This window comes from Episyrphus balteatus, chromosome 3 (genome assembly GCF_945859705.1).
Source record: "Episyrphus balteatus chromosome 3, idEpiBalt1.1, whole genome shotgun sequence".
NCBI lineage: Eukaryota > Metazoa > Arthropoda > Insecta > Diptera > Syrphidae > Episyrphus > Episyrphus balteatus.
The window spans coordinates 86,789,405-86,815,018 of NC_079136.1; the positions used below are offsets into that span (position 1 = coordinate 86,789,405).

The following is a 25,614-nucleotide window of genomic DNA, read 5'->3' on the forward strand; positions in this document are numbered from 1 at the left end:
GGAAAAAAAAATCCAAGGTTAACCCCTTGCCAAAAAAAAAATGCATTTAAAAAATTTCATCTTAATTCCTCGAGTGAGACATGACATTCTACAGTTTTTTTTTTTGAGCCCAATACTTTTCTCTCAGAACAAGTTCAAATAAATATTCTCACATTAAAAGTGTTGGTGGTGTCATACAAATAATATAAAAAGCAATTAGAATTAAAAGTACATTAACCTTCATCAAAAGCATAAACACGAAGTTGAGAATTTTAAAACGGTTAGATAATTTAAAGAATTAATTAGAAAAATTTATATTTTTCCTACTTATAAATTCTTGCATCAAGTTAGATAAATGCAGCTTTGATTTAACGAATAATTTGTCTTCTTACCAAGGTTAACTCTTATAGTAAAACAAATCAGGCTAAGGTATTTATAAGAACAAACTGGTATCTGTTCTTTGAGAAAGCATTTCAATTATGAATGGGAATTGATAAACTTGTTGCAAGAAATAAGTGTGTTTATTTTCCATCTTTCTAATCTTGACCCTGAGACTTGTAAATTATAAAGAAACACGATTTTATAACAATACAAATTCTGATGACTTCAATTTGCATTCAAAGAATATTAATATTTCACAATTCTATTAAAATAGTAATTATATTAAATTAAATACTTAAAGCTTATCCAACAAGAGGCAAATAAAATAAAGATTGATCTCAAATAACCTCAAGAATTTTTTTTGTTAAAAAGCAAAGTGTTAATTAATTTGACTATCCAAATATTTCTAACAAATCAATTCATTGTATAAAATTTCTTTGCTTTCATCACGGATAGGGTTTAAATAAATAAAAAATAAAATGCTTTAATATAATTATTGTTCGAAGAAATGAAGACGTCAATAAAAAGCAAGCAAATAAATTAATTTTTATATTAGTTATGATTATATCATAATTCATAACCAATTGGATTGATTTGCTTATAAGATTAGAATTCATTTATGTTAATTGGAATTATTGAGATTAATTAATTGCGGAGTGTCAACAGGAATACTAAATTAGTCACATAAGTAATTTGAAAATGAAGAGAAAGAGAAGAGCAAATAATTTAAATTAATTTACATTTCTTTGTGACTGGACCGAAAAAAAAAGTGGTTTCAGTTAAATCTGGATGCCAAAAATATGTTGCATTTTAAAACGTTTCAATAAAAGGTGACCATGAATTATGATGAAGCACTATTAGCAAATGAAATTGGGATACTTTTGCTACATACTTTGTTGGTAATAAATATTTGCCGGAAATTTGATTTTTATGATAATGATAAAAAAATCTCTGCAGGATCAATTTCTTACCGCAAAGGGTTTTCGAAAAGAAAATGCTCTTGTGTTAAGCCCATTGTCAACAATATGAAAAATTGATATATTGACATGGTTCCTGAAAAACATTTCTTTTTAATCTTAAAAAAGTGCACACTTTTTAATCTTAAAAAAGTGCACACTTTTTTATATTATCAAACCGATTTTACAGCATTTCAAAATGCAGAATTTTGAATACAGAATTTTGAAATACAGAATTATGCATTACAGTATTTTGGTCATACGAAATTTTGAAACACAGCATTTTGACTTAAAGTATTTTGAATACAGTATTATGACACATACAGTATTTCGAACCCAACCCGTCAAAAATCATTTGCACGGCCATTTCTTGACGAAAATTTTTAAAATTCGATTCACTAAAGTATATGGGAACGGGTCGTTATTCTGTATTCCAAAATTCTGTATGACCAAAATTCTGTATCTGAAGAAAAAATTCTGTTTAAACATAATTCTGTATTCCATTATTCTGCTTTTCTATTATTCTATATTTCAAAATTCTGTAAATCCAAAATTCTGTTTTTCAAAATTCTGCAAATTCATTATTCTGCTTTTAAAAATTCTGTAATTCTTAATCTCTACATTAAAACATGTTCCTCAAGTAAGCAGAGCAAGTACCCCAAAATTATATCAAGTGCTCCCCTACTTTACCAGAAAATGCCTTAAACTGTTTGTACAAAATTCGGGTTTGGTTTAATATTTAGGTGCCAAACAAAATTCCAAAAATAATTTTTTTTCTGTGATCTTCGAAATTTTTTTTTTTGAAATTATCTTGAATAATTAAGTGCTTTGAGTTAAGTACCCAATTTTCGCAAAAAAATTTCCGAGATTTTCCATTAAAAAAAAATAATTTCATTTTCCATACAAACTAACTTGAATTTGTTTTTTTTTTTTTTTTTTAATTCCAATTTTTCGAAAAAATTGGACATAAATAATTGAATGTTCGACTAATTTGAATTAAGCGCTCCATTTTCCGATAAGTTTTCCGAGATTTTCATGTTCTGCTGGTTTGAATTTCATTTTTCTCAAAAAATTCAATTTTTTTCGACAAAATTCGAATGGAATTATTAAGTGCATGACTAATTTGAGTTAAGTACCCTATTTTCCGAAAAATTTTCCGGGATTTTACATTAAAAAAATATTTCATTTTCCATGTTTTTTTTTGTAAGTTGTTCTTTCTTCGTTATTAAACATAAAACCATCGACACACAATTTATCCTTTCCTTTATTAGGTTCTAATAATTTAATATTTTCCATTTTTCTGAATTAATTTTATATCACGATTAACTCATAACACTTAACTTAAGCTGTCGAACGCAAACTTCTTCAAGGTTCTGCATAGAAAATATCAAAATTCTGTACTCCAAAATGCTGTAAATGATAAAAAAGTACAGAATTTTGGAATACAGAATTTTGAAATCCAGAATTTTGTGTTTACAGAATTTTAGAATACAGAATTTTGAATTTACAGAATTTTAAAATACAGAATTTTGAATTTACAGAATTTTAAAGGAATACAGAATTTTGGCCCATACAGAATTTCGACCCCAACCCAAAGTATATTAAATTGGAAAGCACGAACAAGCTGCCACCTGTTTTTTTTTTTTTTTGGAGTAAAATGGCGGCTCCAAAATTGCGGATAGAATAAGCGTTCAAATAGAATTTTCGTTTTAAAAAACAGTATATAAGCTAAATTCATGTCGAAAAGGTGTTAGTCCTAAGATTTCATATTCATGTTCATATTTAATCAAAAAAATTAAAAATTTTGAAAACAAAGTGCAAAAAGAAGTGTCAAATTTGTAAAACACTATCACAATTTTGACATTTATTTTTCATAACAAATTTAAGATTTTGGGGTTATATGGTTGCCAACTATATTTTAAAATAAATATTAGAAAAAACATGATTTAATAAAAATTACAATGTTCAATAAAACTAAGTATTTATTTTTTTCGGTAATTTAAAATATACTTTTCTAATAGATTTTAATATTCTTAATTCAAATCCAAGGTGAAAAAAATGTTATGACGTTACGTTTCGAAGATAAATACTCAATACTCATTATGAACTTCTTATATCTCAAAAACGCGTCGTCATAGTAATTGCGTTTGAGTGGAATTTTCTATTAATATTTAAATTCTTCGCGTAGTTTTTTATCCTGTTTTGCATTGATGGTGATTGTAGAACATGATACAAAAACGAACAATATTGAGGTGAGGGACATTAACAACGGAAGCGATTTTTCTTTTCTATTATTTTTGATTTTTAATTCCACATATTGAATTTTGTAAGTAAAATACCTAGAATTTTTTTTAATAAAATTAAAAAATAAAATGCACGACTGGGGTCGCACGTACTTGCTCTTGCAGTTCAAAGCACTTTTATGTTAGTCTACTTGTAGATTTTCAAAGCTGGCTTTAAATTTAAAAAAAAAATGATAATGGGGAAGAGCCGACATTTAGGGCAAAATTTTGTGAAATGAAAAAAAAAATTTTTGTTATTTGACTTTTTTGAGAAAAAATAAAAATGCAGTTTTATTGCCAATGCTTTAAATATTACGTATACAAAGTTTAAATTCGCAATATCGTATTTTTTTGTATGGGAGGTATACGTTCTAAACGAGATATAAAAAAACAAAAAAAAAACCAACTTTCAGAATTCCATAAAAATCATCTGTACCAAATTTGAAGAAAATCCGTCCACCCGTTTAGGCTGTGGAAATGTGTACAGATGGACGCACAACCGCACAACCGCACAGACGCACAGACGCACGGACGGAATTGCGAGACCCACTTTTTCGGAATTCTCCATCATCGTAATGTTGGTTTTGATTAAAACCTCAATTTTTTTTTTCGACACGAAACCAATACTTGCCCTATCGAGCAAGTAAAAAATGTTGATTTTATTATTATTAAAAAAAAAAAAAAAAAAATAAGCACACTTTGACGAATGATAAAATTGGTCTTTTGAGGATTAATTTTTTATCATCTTATCTTACCTACATACATATAAAAATACCAACATAATCCAAATAAATATATAAAATATTTTTAAACAGATTAAGAGATGAGGTTAAACATGAGCTTTTGTTGTTCAAGATAAGATATTAAACCCATTGAACACCGTTCAAAGTACGTCACTTAGCAAATAAATCTCAGACATTCTGTATGTGCAATTATTTTTGTCTACCTATACACGTTTTAACTGATTCACATGTTAAAAGTAGAATTTTATTATGTTGTTAATGGCAATTGACAGATAAGATTAATCTCTCGTGATTCTATAGAATAATTAAGTTATAGACGGTTATCTATCAAGCAGAGTATTTGTGCTCAAGAAAACCAAAAGTAAATTATCTTAAGTAAGACTGATAATAAATATGTTACGGTGTATTGACACTTGACAATAATACCTGCCGAAGAGAGTGCACCACTGATTGTTACCATTTCGAATTCCTCAGATTTCGAGTCGTCAAAGATCTTGCCTTTCATAAATTGGATATTTGCTAGACGTTTGTCAATGTCGTCAACCCATAAACAAAATTCATCAGTTACTGATTCCTTAAATGATTTTTTTTAGATTTTAGATAAGATTTTTTTAACACCAATCTCTTTTTAATTTTTCAAACTTAGCAACAATCTGGTCGAAGGAGAACCGAAAAATTTACTGGACTTTTGTTCACAGCTGATATCAACCCCTTCACTACTGGATGCGTTTTGGTTGTCGACAAAGTTGAAATATTTGGGGGTACCTTTCCCAAATTATATTTTCCTTTTTTTTTTTTCTTCCAGAAAATTCTTCGTTCAACAAGAAAAGTGCAAGTCTAGAGTTAAGAGTCTACAGAAGACGAAATCCCTCAAGCATTGAAGTCTAGACGACCATTTCTCTGCAGGCTCTATTAAATTGGGTAGGGAAAATCTTCAACCCACGCCTCTTCAAAATTTTCTACATAACAAAATAGCCAAATCGGAGCTTGTGTGCTTTAGGAAACCAAAAAAAAAAAATGCAACTAAAGGGTAAGGGTGACAATTGATTATTATTTTTTGTCGGTTTTTTAAGATAAGAATTCACAATTATATGAAATGAATTTCCTCTTATTTACAGAATTTAAGCGGATTCCACTTATTTTAATGGGGAGTCCTATTGTTTTTAAGTTGTAGGATTTAAGGTGCCCTTTTTTTCTCCGTGTATGTGTCCATTTAATATTTTGACTCACATACAACTTTGTGTCGGAAACATGCTAGCAACGTTTTTCTGCAATATTTATCCTATTACAGATTGACGAATGTTGCGTACAAACACTAAAGGAGATTCTGTGAAATAAAATGTTGTCGTAAAAGTCAGGGAATCTCCGTCGCTTAACTTTTCCTTTTTTTTAATTATAATTTTTTTTGTTGCATGAAGCAAGTGCATGTATTGCGTCAGGTTGTGACACAAATAAATAAACAATCGTTCGTAATATTAATCGTCTCAACAATCATCGACGCGACGGACGATCCAATTATAGATATAGATAAACCTGATTAATTCGCGCTCAATAAATAATCGTATCGCTAATCAGATTAAATTAAACCAAAACCAGAAATATTTTATTGCTTCTGATATAATAGTGTTGTTTAAAGACAATAAAACGAATATATTTTTAATGAAAACATGTACATATGTTTAATTCATTAATATAGAGTTGCCATTTTTATAATCTTTATATTTTAAATCTAGATCTTAAATAATGAAATATGATACCTATTTGAAAATCTGAACATTTATTGCAATTAATTGGTTGTTTAAACACAATAATGGACCTACAGCAATATACAAAAAATTAGGCCCAATTATTTAAATTAATACATATATTAGTATATAAATAACTACTCTATGGCTTTATTAGGTTAAGAATAATTTAATTTTAGGTTTATAAATATTCCATGCAAAAACGAACAAAAAGTAATATGAATAAATGTTCACACTCTAAAAGAAATTTGTTGTAGGTATATTTTTTTCAGAAACCGGTAGAGATATGAGTTTATCGGTTTAGTAAAGATATAATTAAACTAAATTTTAACGAAAGTTAGGTATAGAATTTGAATTTTGATTTAAAGCCAGATAGTTTAAAAGAAAACAGTTTGACATATATATTTAAGATAAGAGGAGTTTAGTGTGAGTACCTAATTAAAACGAAAGTTATTTTGGAATTTAAGTTTTTTTAACGATTTATTAAAAACGATTATTAATTTCGTAATATTTTATTTCCGAAAGAATGAAATCACGCAGTTTGCAGTGAATTCACATTTGCTTTCGCATTTAAAATTAATTACACTATCATTTAAATTTTTTGCGAGATTTATCAGTTTTGGGTAAGATTCAGAATTTGCGTTTAAAGCGTACTAGTTTTGATTTTCATTTACACTTTCGGAAACATTAGGTATTTAGATTCCGCTAAGATTTACTATCAAGCTCGTACGAGACTTAAGAATCTCAGAAAAAGTTTTCTTAGGTGTTTGAATCCATTTTACTCTTAAATCTATTGCAATTATTACCTACTGGGTGTCAATAAATACACAGGCAAAGATAAAACCATTAATAACTCAATTTTTAATCAATTTCATTATTATCATTTACCAATTTTATTCAAAACAAAAACACAACACATCAGAATTGAATAACTATTAATAAAAAGAATACCTATTGTAACCACTTTCTTGTCACTTTAACTATTTTTGACAACTATAATGACCAGGAGTTGATTAACTAAAGCACTTCTTACTTTACACTTCTTATTAGTACTTCAAAGCAGAAGGTACTTTCGTCTGTTTTTAAAAACTAAAAGTCATGTTTGATGACAATTGTCCAAAGGATACAATTATATTTTATAATTAAATAATAGTTTGGGGGACATATAAGTGGTATATTAAGGTACCCTTTATGTGGACTAATCCCAAATTACCTTTAATTTCATTGAAAGCTATTTGCCCAGTGAAATTATTATAGCTAAATTGGTATTATTTATTTAATTATTAAAAAAAAATAATGACGAAACTTATCTGATCCATGAATGACCAATTCTGCTCTATCCAAAAAAGGTTTTTTTTCATCATGTATTCACTCAATTAGTAGGTACATAAAATTGTTAGTATAGTTGGAGCTTATTGGCGTTAAATAGCTTAAGGCATTTTTTAAGAAAATAGAGAGTGTGAAGTATTGAACAATATTGTGCTATTCTGCCCATAATCTCGTAAAGGCCCTAACTACACTTTTCTTACTTCTGAGTTAAAGAGCGAAACTCTAAATCTAATATCGCAATTTGCATATGTGCCCTTAATTATGAAAGTGGACTAAGTCACTCCTAAAAATGGCATCAAATTAAGCCTAAAAATTATTGTTATTTAAGGGGTAAAGTTTATTTGAAAGCGAAATTGCAGTAAATAAACTTCTTTATTGCTCCTCTAGTGATTTCATAAAAGAAATATAATTAAATCGTTATAAGAAAATTATTATGCAAGTTTTTCTTCATGACTTAGTCCACTTTCATAATCATGGGCACATATAAAAATGAAAAAAAAAATCAAAAGTACATTTTGAATTTTCTAACATATTTGAAGACCTAGGCTAAAAAAAGAAATGAGAATCAATTAGAGACAATGCCCTAACTCCTAATATGCAAAAAAATCAAAATCGAAAATTTTGTAGTTAGGGCCTTTACGAGATTATGGGCAGTATTGTCCTTAAAACTTAGCGGAAATATTTTTAATGAAGTTGTTATCTAAAAACACCGTCTATAGTTACAACGAAATTTTTTTTCTCAACATAAAAAAGGAAAAGTATCAAATTTTAAGTGACTATTCATATGCATAATGTTTAAGGTGAAACACCTAACTGGTTATATTGCTTAAATTAATTAAATAGGGGAAAAAATGTTCCACATACGCCACAGTGGCCGTAGTTCAAATAATGAAAGGTAATTTAGAAAAAATGCTCCTGAAAACTAGGCGCTATTTCTTAATTCTTAAGTGTTGTTATTTTGTTTTATGTTTCCTTTGCATTTAACATAAGAATTTTCGTTATTTCATTCAAACTGAAATTAAACCAGCTAACTTTCAAAATAACAATCACATAATCACAAAGTCGGCTTTTCATTAAAATTCGATGTACATAGTTGCTCTGTTAGTTAATATAGGTAATTATCATTTTAATATCTTTCGAAAAGTAAATTTTTTTCAACCAAAAAATTGATTTCTCAAAAAAAAAATTGAAATTAAAAAAAAAATCAATCAAAAATTTTGTTTGAAATCGGTAAACTTGTCTTTTGCGAGAAAGAAAACTGGTTTATAAGCACGTTATAACTCTTTAATTTCATATTACTATTCTTCTTTGTGTTTTTTTTTCTCGATAAAACCTGGAAGCCTTTTTGTAAATGAATTCAATGAAGAAAAAAAGCAGCATTTTCTAATTTTTTTTTTGTAATCGAACCAACTAACAGAACAGCTTCAATTACAATATAAAAATTTAAATTGAAACAAGTCATAGCTTTTCTCTGAAACATAAATTTGTTAACTGGTACTTAAAAATTGTTTAAAATTTTTTAAATAAGTCCTAGCAAACATTGGTAAGACTTCAATAAGTGAGCTTATCTATAGAAGTATGTAAGATGATGGAGGTTCCTTCCTTATATACATATCTACTGCAGAATCATGAAATTTAATTTTTATTTGTCATAAGTGACATTAAAATATTTTTAGATTTCTACTGTTGCTTATTATTAGCAACAGTATAATTTGTTCAGATACTACAGTGTCCACTGATAATGATAAACAAACTAGCAAAAAAAAAAGTCTGAAGATTTGTCTGCATAAAGTAAAAAAGGAACCGAGTTGTCCTATGTTTGAATAAGTTTAGCACCAAATTTTAAAATTTGATCTCAAATTTGTTTTGAAAGTTTTCAAACAAAGGTAATTAAAAAAAATTGTAAAGGTGTTTATTAAGCTTAAGAATCACTGGTATCACTGATTCTCGAATATTTTCAAAACAACTGTGAGTTAATTGATTAAAACCATTGGCATCTTCTTATGAAGCGCACTTCAAAACAAGGTCTTACCTTACATTTTCAACATAAAAAATCAATTCAAAACCAAAGTCTCTAAAAGTGTTTCAATTCTGAAGGTTGCTTGACTCGTTTCTTTTTAGTCCTTGGTTTATTATAAGAACATATTTTTTTTTTAATATTGAAATATTTAGTTTCAAGACTCAGTTTCCGAAGCAATAGGGTAGTTTTAAATACAACCAATCATTTTCTACATAAATATTTTAGAATATTCCCATTACGGTTGATTCTCTATTGTGCTTTAAGTTTTTCTTTTAAAATTATGCAAGGTCTTAATAATTCTGTCATTCTATAGTAATTTATACACCGACTATATAGTATAGAACACACAGATACTTAGATACAATTTATACTATAGAGTTGATAGCTTTTTGCTTCCGTATTGAGTGGATAAATTGAGTTACCTTCTCTGTGCAAATAAATTGTCCTGTATTCAAATTACTTGTACCTCAATTTTTTTTAAATCAAACAAATATATTATACATACAATGAATTGAAATACAATGAATCTTGATAGAAAACTACATATTGGCAACACTCTCAAATTTTCAATGAAAAAAGTATATACAACAAATTTTTATCATTGATTAAATAGTCCACAACAATCGAACTGGTTTAATTGACAAAGACATTACGGTAAGGCCGCGCATCATAAAGATTTAATTACACTCAATTGAAAAGAGTTTAAAAGGGTCAGTGAAGCAACTACTGATAAAAGAACATTCTTATATAAAACAAGGTTGCACAAAAAAATTTACAATATTCACGAAAATATTCAAAAATTTTAAAAATCATGTCAGTAATACCTTGACCTAAGGCTTCAATCCTTATTTTGTTAAGTATTTATGTTGTATTCAACCGGTAATCACGCTAATTCTCCTATCCACTTGATTAATGCACTTTAACTGCACTCTAATTAATTACACTCGACCAAAACCGAGAAATTACCAATAACGTACTCAACCGAATGTTGCACGCGAACTTTTTGCAACTTGTTGTTCGTCCAACAATAAAATTATATTTCATGGATATGATGGTGACTGACTACTGACGAGCGATCCGATATCTGAGCAGCCTATTCCCTAACTGGAGCTATGGGAAATTGCTCCTTTATGAAGTGCGACCGTTTTGAATTGTTTTCGTGATTAAGTGACATATCGCAATTTTCAATATTGCCATACAAACGGTCTGTCTTCGAAACGATACGGTATAAGGAACACAAATTCTTAATGTGTAAAAGACTTGAAGAGATATAGAACATTTCTGAGGTACTAATTGTTTACACATTATATCAAACAATTGGATTAATTGAATTGAAACTTAGTTGTGTGTATATCAAATGATTAAAGATATATCAAACGACACACACACACACAAATACATTATAACGTGGATTTGGGGATATTCGCAAATAGTTTTGTTATCTTTACTTTATGGATAGAAAGGGTGTTTCGAATTTATTCTTTGTGTATTCTAAATAAAGCTAACCTAATCAAGTCAATAATATTGACCACATTAATTTAGTCAATTAGGGTTTGTAGAATTTAGAACTCTAAATTTAACTATCCAGGGAGTGGTAAGTTTACTTTTTGTGAGAAAAAACTTTCCGCTTTTTATTTATTTAATAAATATTTAATTATTTAATTAAATACAAAAAAAACTGTGTTGGGACAACAAATCCATATTTATACAATATGGAATGCAGGTGCGTTGTTTGAAAGAGAATACAAAAAATTAAAATAAAAAAACTTCAACGAAAAAGATTATTGCTAAGCCAATTCAATGATGAAGATTCTGGCCTATTTACAAGAAACCATTCTACCCCATTTCACAAATTTATCTCGCTCTAACTTCTTTGTCAAGAAATTCAGTTTTTCAGATTTTGTTAAAAAAATTCAAATGTAAGTTTTAAGACAAGGTATATCTTTCAATAAAAAAAAAATGTTTTGAAAATTATTATTAACGGTACCTGCCATAGAACCGTTTTTTTTTCATTAAATAGGATTTACTACGAAACTACTTATTCTATTTCAACGAAACTTTTTGTAAAAAAGTATTTACTATATTATTTTAATATAAGCCAAAAATAAAAATTTGAAAAAAATAATTTTTGGATTAAAAATTTTTTTTTTGAAAAATCAAATTTTCGAGAACGGGACATTGAATTTTTTTGAAAATTTGGTTTAAGATGTTGATCAGTGATTTCTACAAAATGACATACCAATTTTATTTTAAAACTTTTTTCCCAAACATTTTTTTATAAAAAATTAGTTTTTTTAAAAAACGAGTTAACAATTTTGAATTTTTTTCTAAAAATGCACCTTAATATATCAAATAAAACTGCATACTTGTTTTGGATGCCAATTTGATTTCAGATACTGTTTTATTCTTTTAAAAATGGTTTTTATGGTTTTTTTTTTGTTTTGTTTCTTGAAAAAAAAAACACCCTTTCACTCAAGATAATTTTGTACTTTTTATAGATTCTTGATTCTAATACCAACCAAAACTTTTTCACCAAGTTTTAAAAATTAATTAAATTTAAGTTAGCTGTTATGATACCTTTCTCACACACAACTTAACCTATCAAAAAAAAATTAACTTTATTTTTTCAAAAATGCACAAATGACAACAGACAACATTGTACTTGACTAATTTTCAAATTTTCTGAAAAAAAAAGTATTATCCAAAGTGGTTACTCCTATTACCTCTTGAGTTATAATTTTGCCTGTTCGATGTCGATTATTTTCGGATGTGATAATTTAATGCTATCGCAACAAAAAATAATAAGTTTTCTTCAACTGATAACTTGAACACTTAAGTTTTATAGTTTTATCAAAATTAATTTACTATTTTTTTTTTCGTTACATTTTTTATCGTATTCTTGGTATTTCTTAAGTGTTTTTGGATAATAATTTCTACTTTAATTGTAATAAAGAAGCTTTTTCAGGCTGACGGTTAATAGCTACTCATCATAGGTATGTACCTACATTATTTATGTAGGTACTCACAAAAACTTAAACTTTTTAACTGACTTTCAAAAAAGAGGAGGTTATCAATTCGTCTGTATTTTTTTTTTGTTATGTTCGTTATGTTTGTTGCCTCATAACTTTAGACTGGATGAACCAATTTTTATAATACTTTTTGTATTCGAAATCTGGTTCCTCCATTTGTGACAATAGAATGAAAATTGTGATTTTTTTCGTTAGTTTAAAATCGTGCTTTGTTTGCCCAGGGTTAGCCCAACCTTTATGTTTGCTATTCTTAGTTTAGAAATTATAGAAGCATTATTTTGTAATCACCTCATAAAACAAAACAAAAAATAGTACGCATACACCACAGTGACCTGTTTAATTTATATTTTAGAAAAAGTAAATTCACTGGTGTGTGCATTGCGCCTGAAAAGTTATTTATTTGACTTTGAATTCTTACTTGATTGAATGTAGTCCATATTACATTCCTGTTAAGAAACTTAAGTTGATTTGTTTTATTTCACCTTAAAAACCACAAAATACAAATATTTTTTCAAGTGTAAAAATAATTGATTTTTTTTGGTTTCAAATATGAGCACCACCTAGAAAAGTTACATGCTTAGTAAAATCTATCCAAACATTTTTCATAAGTAACAACAAATATGAAATGGTGTGTGTGAGGTGATTTCTTTTCAGTACACGAATATTATTTTTTAGACCTTTCTCAACTAACAATGGTATCTAGTTCCACCAAATAACATCACTTTTTTTCGTTAGCCCACTCTTAGTTAAAAAATTATGCCAAAAAACGGGCAATTTTTACACTGAAAAAAAAGTGGAAAAAAGATTTTTCGTCATGATTTTCGAACAAATTGTGGGCTTACGATAAAATGTGATATCATATGTTGGAATTACAATGGTTAATTGAAAAAAAGCGTGAAATATACCTACAATTTTTGCACTGAAAAAAAAAATTAATTTTGAGTTTTAAGAGGTTGGTAATTTGAAAAAAAGTATTTTTTTGTAAAAAAATTATGTTAATTTTCATTTATTTTTTATTTTTGAAATACTTTAAGGTAACGTATTTTTTAATTTAAAATTTATTCACCATCGAAAATATATTTTTCGTTAAGTTAATAAACATACCTCACTTACTTGTCTCTAAAGCTCCCTTAAGGTATGCAATAAAAATTTACAAGTCTGTCGTGTGATAAGGTTCTTGTCAAAGCTACTGCAATTAATTCATGTATTGGATAGGTTTGTGTATACAATATTAATTTTTTCATGTAGTAGTGGTACAAAATATACATAAATGCCCAAACATTCATCGCCATTTCCGTTTCTTGTTTGCCATTGGATTTTTGTATTTGAATAAGATTTTAAATTCAAACTATTTTCAAATCAATTCAATTTGACTTTATTTAAAAAAAAGTTTCTTTATTTTATTTCATTTATATTATCATAATTGTGTAACTAAAATAACTCAACATAATTTTTGTATACCTCAAACCGAATTCCTGACATATTTGCTTTTTTGCTGCTTTGATTCCATCCACAGATCCCTTATGCTTATACTTCGTGAAAATTCCAATTTGGAAATTTTGTTTGGCATCACTGGTTTACGTTTCATTCGAATAAATGCCAAGCTTTTTCTATAAACCGCTAATGATGGTACCCGAGCTGAACCCTGCTGTTCTTTACTCCAAAACTCAGTATTAAGATAACACATTAGAAGTCCATTTAAAACAGCTAATGAGGCAAACATTGTCAGTGGTGCCAAACTATGAATTAGACTCAATGCTGATGATAACGATGAAAATATAAGCCAAAATCGACTGTGAATTACAACTGAAGCCATTAGAGTTCGTCTGCAATTTCGTCTAACAAGTTCTCCAGAACAAGTTGTGAGAACTGACATTGATACTGCACTTGCACCTTTGATTCCCAAACACAGTATCATGCCAAGTCCGATTCGTTGAGTTTCACCAACTGAAATTTGAAAAATTTCTTATTTGTTTGCCCAAAATATGAAACAAAAATGTATTTTTACGATTTGAAGGTATTAACCAAATCAAATATGCCAATAATCCCGTACTAATCATAGATATTCCAGCCCAAAGCCAATGTCTTTTGGTGTATAGAATTAAAAATAGTCCAAGTATGACACCAACCATTTCTGCAAAACCTATGCCAAATGATTATAAGTATGATAGTCTTATACATAAACTTTTTTACAAAATGTACCCATAGTAACGGTATTAATATGAATATGATCGACTCCAAATTGTCGAATAGCCAGTATCATTGAGTTGTACAGAAAACTGGCCCAAACCCAAGCCCAATGCAAGGCTAATACATACTTCCAGTTAGTAGTTTCATCCCAAATGCATAAATAAGATAGAGATTTATCATGTTTTATAAACGATCCATACTCCCTGAGTTGTTCTTCAAGGTCTACTGGAATGTTTTTATTGTTAATTGTTGCTGATTCAAGAAGTTCTTGAAGTGCTTCATCGTATTTTCCATGTTTTGCCAGCCAACGAGGTGAGTCAGCAATCCATCTGGAAAAAGATCATGTCCTTTTTCAAATTTTTTTCTTTGCTGCAGAAACTAGACTCACCTATTTAGAAGCAGCAAAAAAATAGTGAACGATGATATCACATAATATAATTGACTCCAATCATCTACAAAAATTGATATTCCCGGTAGTAAAATTAGGCCAATTGACCAAAATAGTTCAAAGAGGCATCTCACAATTACTTTAGCTTGTCCACCTGTTATGTCTGTAACTGTATACAAAATATTAGATTAGCGTTTAGAGTATTATTAAGTTGATATGAATAAAATTAGCACAGTAATAAATATAATGCAGCTCCAACAAATAATCTATAAATAAATTTTTATAATGCACTTGAGTATTCCTTGTGCAAAATGGCTCCATGAGAGAAACTCTATTTAAACTCTCGATTCTTTTTCTTACCCCAAACCTATGATGTTCCTTCTTCTTTAAAAGTTATATAGAGAAAGAACATTTCACAACTGACATTTTTAGAGCCAATGTTTAACAGAAAACCTAGATATTGGCACTCGCCAACATACACATACTGCGCACCATTGCGGTTTTCGTTGATGTATCAGCTTCTTCCAGGGCCCCATTTCACCAACTTACAAATTTGTAATTACAAGTAATTTTCACAATATTTGTGAAAAAATCGATTAATTTTGTTTCACCAGTTTCTTGTGATCACAAAATTGTACTTGTAATCTACAATTTTAAATTTGTGAAAAAATCCATTTTCTGTTTCAAGTTTCGTATTTTACAAGTAACAAATTTGTTAGCTTTCAAGTTTCTTGTGGGTTTCTGTTTCACCAAAAAAAAAAAGTTACAAGATTCTATTTATCTGTGAAGATTTTCTACAAGAGTCAAGACGTATGTCATTTTTGATACAAGTTTGTAAAAACCGTATTTAGAGTGTTAAAGTTTTAAAATGGCCTTACGTCGAAGGCCATTATTATTATTTTTAGAAAAGCTACCTACGTTATAATTATTCAGTGTTGTAAAAATGCATTTGAAATTTAAAAACAATAATCATTAATTGCAAGTAAAAAAATTTCATAATGAAAATATTTATTGCAACTGAAAAATATTTGCATTACAAAAAAAATATTTATTGCAAATACAAACATTTTCTTTAAAAAATGTTATTGCAACTGAAAAATATTTGCATTGAAAATAATATTTTTATTGCAAATAAAAAATATTTTTTGCATTAGAAAAAAATTATATTACAAATAAAACATTTTCTGCATTAAAAAAATCAATGCAAAATGTGTGTATTAAATATTTTTTTTTAATATTCGTCGAATCTTTTACATTTTGGCCCTTTGATAAGGTTATACAGTATAGGTAGATGAAATAACTTATGTTGGTATGGTCAGATACCCAAAATTGTTAGAAATTCGACAAATATTAGGAAAAAATATTTAATGCACACACTTTATTTTTTTTCTATTGAGAACATTTTTTATTTTTTATTTTTTTATATTTTATTTAGTATATTTTAATTTGCAATAAAATTTGTATTTTCAATGCAAATATTCAGTTGCAATTACATTTTTTTCAATGAAAACAATTTTTTTTTGCAATAAATATTTTTCAATTGCAATATTTTTTTTTAAATGCAATTTTTTTCAGTTGCAATCAATATTTTTTTAATGCAATTTTTTTTTATTTGTAGTAAATATTTTTTTTTTTTTGAATTTGGAATGGATAACAAATGCTTTAAAAATTCAAATCAAATGAAAAGATCACAAAATATCTGTTTAAAACATTTTTCTGATCGCTTTAACCTGCCTCTTAAGTATGTAAAATTCGTTCTCTTTTGAGGCTTGTTTTTGTTTGTCATATTTGTAGTTCTTCATTCCTTAAATTTTTTTTATTAATTTTACTCACTATTTTACCTTTTGTTTTACTTCTATAAATCCATGGATATCATTATAAAATAATAAATATAAAAATAATCCAGCAATAGAAAAATCTTAATACATACAATATATTTACAATTTTGTTTGGTATCTAAAAAATTTTCTTATTTGATCAAACTACTAAGATATGACAGTATTAGTTATTTGACAATTTGCCGTTTAAAATAGGGTTGCCAAATAAGAGCTCAAGTTTTAAAAATGGCAATCCTATTTTTTTCATATTAAATATCAACTTAGTTTTCATTTGAAATCAATTTTAACCTCTGTCGTTATGAGTTAAGTAACTCAACGGTCAATGCTAAGACTACAACGAACTTTACAAGTTTGTGAGATAAACTTGTTGTTTACAAGAAAAAAATATATTTGGTGAAACGGTAATTCTACAAACTTGTGGTTTTTAAAAGTTAGTTGTAATTTGTTTTTCCATAATCACAAATTTGTGAATTACTTATTTGTACTTTGTGAAACAGAATTCCATTGTACAAATTTGTACTTGTGATTTACAAGTTACAAATTTGTGGTTGTAACTTGTAGTTGGTGAAATAGTGCCCAGCTCTAACTATTTCACGACTGTTATCCACTATGGCCTTCTCAGGTTTCCGACTCTTATGGCTTCTTGAGTGAACGGAAAGGGTTCAACGGGTTGATATCGAAACAACATTTATACATTCGATAGTATTTCGATGCTAGGACTTTTCACTTTACTTAAATCAATTTCCCAATAATCTTATAGAACTAATTTCGAATTCCTATATTCAGGTCTTCTTACGTCACAATTGGAAGCTTAAAATCAACAGCAAGGGCCATATAAACCGTGCTTGCAGTTTGCGAAACTCAAACCAACCTCTTTTAGTCCAGTGCATTTATAATTTGACCCAGCAGTTTGTACCACCCCCAAATTTTTTTTGCTCATTCGATAGAACATTGGCTGAATATCATTACCCTGATTTTTCGCACTGGCAAAATTCACCTTTCGGCCGCCATCTTGGATTTTAGTTTTTGTTGAATATCTCCATTTCTATTTATTCTACATAAAAGTTGTGCATACAAGAAACGTAGGCAATTAAAGTTCGCGTCTTTTATGTTAAGAACACTTTTTCGATATTCTGAATATTAAAAATGTTACAAGCCAACAAAGTAAAAAAACAGAAAAAAGTGACAATTTTAAAGTTTTGAGCATTTTTATCAAAATTATGAAAAAACCTTCCGAAATAAGATTATTCACCTTAAAATTCTCTACACTTCTGCTATACAACTTTTTTTCTAGCGCTATAAATACAAAAATTATTAATACTTTTTTTTGTTAAAAATTCTCTTTACTTTTTTCTTAATTTTTTTTTTTTACCAAATCCCTTATTTTAAAATGATTAGTGAGTATTTTTTACAAGAGAAAATTCATGACCTGCAATTTTTTTATATTTAAGTCTCTTCATTTCGTAAAAAAGGGGTATTTATTAACAAAAAAGTATTAATAACTTTATTAATTATAGCGATACAAAAAAAAAAGTTGTATAGCAGAGTTGTAGAGAATTTTAAGGTGAATAATCGTTTTTTCATAATTTTGATAAAAAGTGCTCAAATCATTAAAATTGTCATTTTTGTCGGTTTTTTTTATTTTTTGGCTTGTAACTTTTTTAATATTCAGAATATCGAAAAAGTGTTTTTAACATAAAAGACGCGAAATTTAATTGCCTACGTTTCTTGTATGAACAACTTTTATGTAGGATGAATAGAAATGGGGATATTCAACAAAAACTAAAATCTAAGATGGCGGCCGAAAGGTGAGTTTCGCGAGTGCGAAAAATCAGGGTAATGATATTCAGCCAATGCTCTATCGAATGAGCAAACAAAATTTGGGGGTGGTACAAACTGCTATGTCGCCCATATATGAACATCATAAATGCACTGGACTATTTCTGAGAATCGGAAATCCTTCTGTTTGCCAATTATTCTCTGCTAGAAGTGTCGCAGTCACTTTACGATGCATGTCGGAGCTTTCTCTCTTTTCCACCTTTTGTCCATGTTTTCCACCCAAAATTTTCGTTAGTTAACCCTTCAAAAATGTTTTAGAATAAAATCTATTTTTGTATGGGTGTTTGCAAATTAAAAATCGTATAAAATGCCCAAATTTAAGTTTTTTTTTGCGTAAGATTGTAACATACATAAAAGTAACGCATATACATCACAGTGACTTTCTTAGTTTCCTCTAATTTAATAGTGAAGTGAATAGTAAAACCATTTGAATTTTTTTGAGCATTTAAAAACTCAAAATTATACGGTGGGAGAGTCTAAATTTTGACTGTGGGGCTTACTTAGTTGAATAACTTGTTTTTTTTTTTTAATACGCAAAAAACCACCTTAAGTAATACAAATTAAAACCATATACAAAAATTAAAAATTGGCTTTGAGGATGTCGCACAGTGGGACGAATGTATGGAAAAATCGGCATTTCTAATGTCTTGTGTTTTAGTGACTGAAACTACGCAAAGTTGCATTAAGACGTCTATTTACACCTAAATCTATGAATTAAACATGAAAACCAGATAAATGGAAACGTTTTAGCCAGGAAATTCATTTTTATTTAATTAAAAGAGTTGAGCAGCGAACTTTGTTTTTTAGGATTTTCTTTTTATTATTATTTTAATTTATGTAAAATAGAACTAATAATAGTATAGATAATAAAACACTTTAATTTGAATATTCAAAACAAATAATAAAATAAAAAAATAAAGAAACAAAACTTTTTATTCATTGTCGATTTCGGAGGTATAACTTAAGTCGTCCGGGTTAAATTCTAGGGGAAAACTAATATCTATATAATTTTTTGATGAATATTGGTATATATATCGATCATAATTTGATATATATAAACTTTTTGACCGCAGATTTGACAACTGCTAAGAATTTTTGCGTTTTTATAGAATTTGATCCCATCATTTTTGATTAAAATGGTAAAATGTTATAAATAATATTGGTTTAAAGAGCATTTTTTTGTTTTAAATTGATGTTATCACTTACGCAACCATGTATATAGCTTTAGTGATATTCATATTAAAATTCAGGCATTATTCCTTAGCGCTCATGAACCGATTGAGTCTTTTAGAAGACTGCTCCATCTTCTACTTTACTTTGAGGTAATAAAATTTAGTTACTTCCTGTATTTGAGCTTTTACATCTCCTGTTGACTCCTCTAAGCCAGAAGAAGTTGTTGAATTTTCAAACAGAACCCATCAAAACGTCTGTTTTCGCACTATCCAGACAAGTTTTTAAATTTTGGTCATTTTTGATATAGGGGGTCGAACCTAAAAAACGCGATTATAATTACTTGGGGCAAATTGGCGCAAGATTTTTTTCTTGATTCCTTTAGAGGACGCTTTCTTGAGTATAAAACCATAAAAACCCCAGAGAGCCTTTTAGGTGTAAAAAAGAAAATCTTACTCAAAGTCAAAAAATTAAACTAGACAATGTTTAGCACTCTATAACTTTTGCACTAATTGGACAACGCAAATAATTTTGATGCAGTTAGAACCTAAATATATTTGGGATGACATACCAATCACTCAAAAGTACCGCAATAATATTTGATTTTTTTATTTATTGCTATGGGTCGTCCCACTGTGTGTCGTCTCTATTTTGTATCTATTCAATTTAGAGTTCTGTTGTTTTGTATAAACAACATACGGTTAACGTTAAGTGCTAAAATATTTGGACATTTTTCAGTGAAAACTTTGTATGTTGAATATATTCTAAGCCTTTAGGATGGACTAAAGACGATTTCTGTCATAGGTACATATATGTAAAGAACTCGAAGTAGACAAACGACAAATATTTGAATTTTGAAAAAAAAAAAAAAATTATTTAATAATTTTAGAGGACTTTGAATTTTTCAGTATACAAAAGTAATTTTTTAAATAAATCTTCTGAACTTAGGGTGGAAAAATGATGACTTTTTGTTTATATCCATTTCTCGAGGTGGACAAATAATTGCCTTCTTAGACAATTTTTAATTTTTTTCAGATTTCCTATAAAAAAATAATTTGGTCTAAACAAATTTTAAAGATCAAGCTAATTGAATCAAGCTAATATTCTTGCGTACATAATTTTAAAAGAATTGGCTTGAAAGCTATGAACAATCAATTTAAAGCCAGCAATTGCATAAAGGCTTAGAAAAAATTCTAAGACTTCGGTAGGAGACATAGTAAATGTCAACGCGAAACGGAATACGGAAGATTCAAAGCATCGATTATAATTTTAACAATTAAAATAAAATATAAATAAGAATGCTTAGGTACTATCAAGACTAGGATAATCTATAAGCTTTAGTTTATAATTGTACTCATTGCTTTAAAGAATCCTGCCATCCTTAATTTCTGAGAGAATATTGACTGGCGGAACTTGTGGGGTAATCATTTTTGAGCCAAATTATAACTCAAAGATAAGTCCTAGAACAATATCATCAGATTATAAGTGACAATATCGGATATTTCAAAGCTGATGAGCGTCCTCTTCCCATGACTTAAGAGGGCTTTAACTTTCTTATATGTATGTAAAATAAATCAAAAAAATCATCAATTTGTTTGATTTATTTTTTTGCCTTTTAACGTGGACCACACTAATACACATATTTTTATTTTTTTTTTGTGTGCTTTTCATCGACATGTAAGGCTAGGCGCACACATGCGATTTTAGTCGCGCGATTATTCAGTCGCAAAAATGGATCACAAGGATTTCACACACATGCTTCCTGCGATTAAAAATTTGAAAATTGTGTCTACAGTCATTGAAATTGCTGTCATCTAATTTGCGACTGAATAATCGCGCGATCAAAATCGCATGTGTGCGCCTAGCCTAATTCTTGGATCTAAAGTGGGAAGCAACGGAAATTACATGAATATTCTTAGCCTAATCTATCACCCAAGCAGTTTATAAACAAAAACTTCGATGCGAAAAACAGATACCTAAGATCTATGTGATTTTGGTTCATTAGTAATTATATTCACTATTTTGTGTTGGGAAACCGACGAAGTTACGAATACCAGAGTTACGGGCGACAGAGTTACGAGCGTCAAAGTTACGAGAAACCGAAGTTACGAAAAACTACAGTTACGAATTCTAAAGTTATGTTAAGCTATGACATGTGATTTTTGGGTTGGCAACAATTGCGAGGAACGATATAGGAACTATGGAAATACAAACAAGAGATTAACATTTTTCTCATTGGTCAGAACTAAATGAGTTAAGCGAAAATGGGTGTTATTTAATCTTGTAAAATTTTGATTGGATAGGTATAGATATACATATATGGTTTTGTTTTTGTGAGAAGATCGCAAAAACGTTGAAATAGAAAAAAAAGCATAAGTATACTTATGTAAGTTTGGGGCACATATTTGAAATTAACTTCTTATTTGTCCAACTAATATTGCACCTACGTATCAATATTCTCTTATTTATGTTTCCATAATTCCATATCGTTCCTCGCAATTGTTGCCAACCCAAAAATCACATGTCATAGCTTAACATAACTTTAGAATTCGTAACTCTAGTTTTTCGTAACTTCGGTTTCGCGTACCTTTGACGGCCGTAACTCTGTCGCGCGTAACTCTGTTATTCGTAACTCCGTTACCATTTCTTTTTTGTTAGATGGCAAACAAAATTTGTCATACAATAAAATTACAAACTCGGATTATTTTCCTTAAAAAATAAATAACAGAGGTAAACAAAATGATATTTATCTTACGTATAACTTGTCCAGTAGTATACATAAAACAGCAAAAAGCTGATGTTAAAAGCCTAAAGATCACATGCAAACTGAACTTTGGCATCATTCCTGTTAGATTTCCGCAAATAATCTGGCCAACCATTCCGACCAGCATCAGTTTTCGAGGACTAATGCTGAAATTATGTATAGAATCATTAACAATAAAAAACAAAGATTTATGACAACCAACTGATTTAAAGCACTCTTGGTTATCAGCCCTCCGACAAGAGTTCCAATTGTATGAAATGTCTGTGACACACTCACAAGCACTTGTCGCGAACAAACTAAATCAAACTGCGTCACCAAGCTCTCAAACTTTGAATTGTGCTGAAAATGTTCACATGGTATAATCTTTTGTTGAGCCTTAGGCTTTCTAAACGGATTTGAATAGTTAGAATGCGTTGCTGCAAAATTGTTTTGTATTGTGTTTTCATATAAATGGCACATGTCAATGTCAAATTCGCGATCTGTATTTGTTCCTTCTTGAACAGAATGTGGAACCATAATCCAATTTTTGGTAAAATTTTCTTTTAAGGCCTCCGGTGGCTTACAGTAGTACTCCCCTTTTCGAGGAGATGGCGCTGTATATATTATTGCTGCCATTAACCAAGCGGAAGGAATTTTTAAGAAAAATATCAGCAGGATTGTTCTCAATTGCCAACGACCGAAATCACCATTCACCTGGCCAATAACATCTTCTTGCCTTGGGGACATTCTTTTTTAGAAGAAAAGTGTGGAAACTGTTAAAAAAACCGTAGGTTTTTTAAAGGCTTTTTTGACTATTATTCTTGAAGCTATTTCAATATTTTTTTAAGAAATCAACAGAAATTTCTTTCTTTCTGAACGAACAACAACACGACACGCGACGAGACGAGACGTTGCAACCACAGAACTTTGCCTACTTCTAAAATAAATTTTCCCGCATTTTATTCGTGTACCTCCATGTTCGTAGTCTTTAAGTTTAAAAATAAACATTTGGCACAATTCGTTCAGATAGTAAGCAGATTATATTCGACAAAAGTGCAATAAACTGAGACATCTGATAAATGTACATTTAGTGAAAGAAATCGAGTGTAAAAAACTAATCATTCTGTTGAAGTTCATGTTCTTGTAAAATGCCAATTAGGTACTCTTGATTGAAATTAAAATGATGGAAATTAACACAAATAGAAAAACAAAAAATATGTTGTACGTATAATACATACATTTAAAAAAGAATTTATGCATATCCTTTCATAAGCACATCGAACAGAAATTTCCACACATTTTTTTTTTTGAAGATTTATTAATTTAAATTACAAACGACAAACCTTAAAGGTACAACAAATTAATGCAATTATAAGAACTAGACGGAATAAATAGCGGGAGCACCGACAAGAAGAAAATCACTTTCTTCAACGCAATTTCTCAAATACCTATCAACAAACAAATCAATTTTTAAGAAAGTTACTATATAGAAATAACTTTAACGATGATTTAAACAAATTACAATGCACGACTTCCACGTACTTGCTCTTATAATAAATAGTACATAAATATTAGCTTGCCAATTGATTTTAACGATTTGGTTATAAAACAGAAAAAAAATTTTTTAAAATGATTAAACATTAAAAAAAAATTGTTTCTACTTTTTTTAAAATTTGAATAAACACAATCCTTTTAAGGGCCAATTTTTCAATAGACAGATAAACCTCAGATAGAGCTTATTCCTAGGAATAAAAGTTTTTTTTATATTGACATTTATTCTTCTGATAGTCTAACTGATGATTGAAAAATCAGGGCTAAGTCATAAGAAATATATATGTGAACGGTTTGAATAAAATCGGTCCATCCTTAAACGGTCCATCCTTATTTCCAGTAGGTATCCGAATTTTTTGAGAAAAACTAAAAACGCAGTTTGATTAGAATAGCTTAGATTATTATTATGTAGGTACACTAAGTTTAATCGAAATCTTTAGAGCCGTTTTCGAGGAAATTGCAATAACTCAAAAATTTTGTATGGGAGGTACACTTTTTAAGTGAGATATTTAATAACAAAAAAAAAGTACCAAAAAATCGGTTTATCCGTTTGGGCTGCAGCTTCATGCACAGATGGAAGCGCCAACGCATAGACCGACGTGGAAGTCATAACGAAACCCACTTTTCTAACTTCTCCATCATCGTAAAGTTTTGATTAAAACCTCGAAATTTTTTTTTTGACACAAAACCAATACTTGCTCTATGCTATAGAGCAAGTAAAAATCCAAACAATACTATATAGTGGAGTAACTAAAGCTCAAAAATTGGCAATATTAGGGAACCCGGCCGAACAGCTTAGATTTTGATGATCTTTTTTTTCAAACGTCGGTAATTAAAAATACTTTAAAGTCTATAGATTAAAAATTGCCGGTGTTGCCGTTTTGATTTTTTAAATTTAATTGAAGATTTTTGTGAACAAAAACAAATTTTTTTCTTAAATTTCATAAATTAATTGATGCCAAAAGATTGTCTAGAAAATTCAAGGAAAAAAAATATATGGGAGTGAGGGACAATCTTCCATAGCTCAAGCGATAGATGCAATTTTCTTATTAATTGACTTCAAACACAAAAAAAAATATTTGAACACAACGGCAACACCTACAATATTCAAATATACATTTTTTAAAAGCTAGAAGCTTAGTCATATATGTAAAATTAAAATTAAGTTAATTGAATGAAAGGCTTTTGAAAGAATGGTAATTGAACTCAGATTTTTGAAAAAAAAAAATATTGAAAAAAATTTTAACATGTCGTTTTTTAAACTTGGTCGTAATATAAAATGCATTTATTTCAAATTTTTTTGGCTGCATTTATTATGATTTCAAATTATAAAAGGAAATGTCAATATGTATTACGGTTTATGAAAAAAATTAAAAAGTATTTCATTTTCGAAGAACTTTTTTTAATAACAGTTTTGAAAAAAAATGTAAC

General features: G+C 28.6%; 1 protein-coding gene across 1 annotated transcript; it reads right to left on the minus strand.

Moving 5' to 3' along the window:
* Window positions 1–13,926: 13,926 nt before the first annotated feature.
* LOC129915122 (solute carrier family 22 member 3) lies at window positions 13,927–23,391 on the minus strand. Its single transcript, XM_055994585.1, has 6 exons — window positions 22,856–23,391; window positions 22,645–22,799; window positions 15,043–15,211; window positions 14,667–14,983; window positions 14,473–14,607; window positions 13,927–14,411 (listed from the first exon to the last, which is right to left on the minus strand). The coding sequence occupies exons 1-6, from the start codon at window positions 23,377–23,379 to the stop codon at window positions 13,927–13,929; spliced, it is 1,785 nt and encodes a 594-aa protein (XP_055850560.1). The 5' UTR covers window positions 23,380–23,391.
* Window positions 23,392–25,614: the final 2,223 nt, after the last annotated feature.

What these genes read in the sequence shown, in the direction of transcription:
- LOC129915122 (XM_055994585.1), bottom strand. Translation starts at nt 23,379, where the DNA reads ATGTCCCCAAGGCAAGAAGATGTTATTGGCCAGGTGAATGGTGATTTC. An exon ending in ACCAAGAGTGCTTTAAATCA is followed by an intron (nt 22,800 to 22,855) that starts GTTGGTTGTCAT and finishes ACATAATTTCAG; the next exon opens with CATTAGTCCTCGAAAACTGA. An exon ending in TACTACTGGACAAGTTATAC is followed by an intron (nt 15,212 to 22,644) that starts GTAAGATAAATA and finishes TTTTGTATACAG; the next exon opens with TTACAGACATAACAGGTGGA.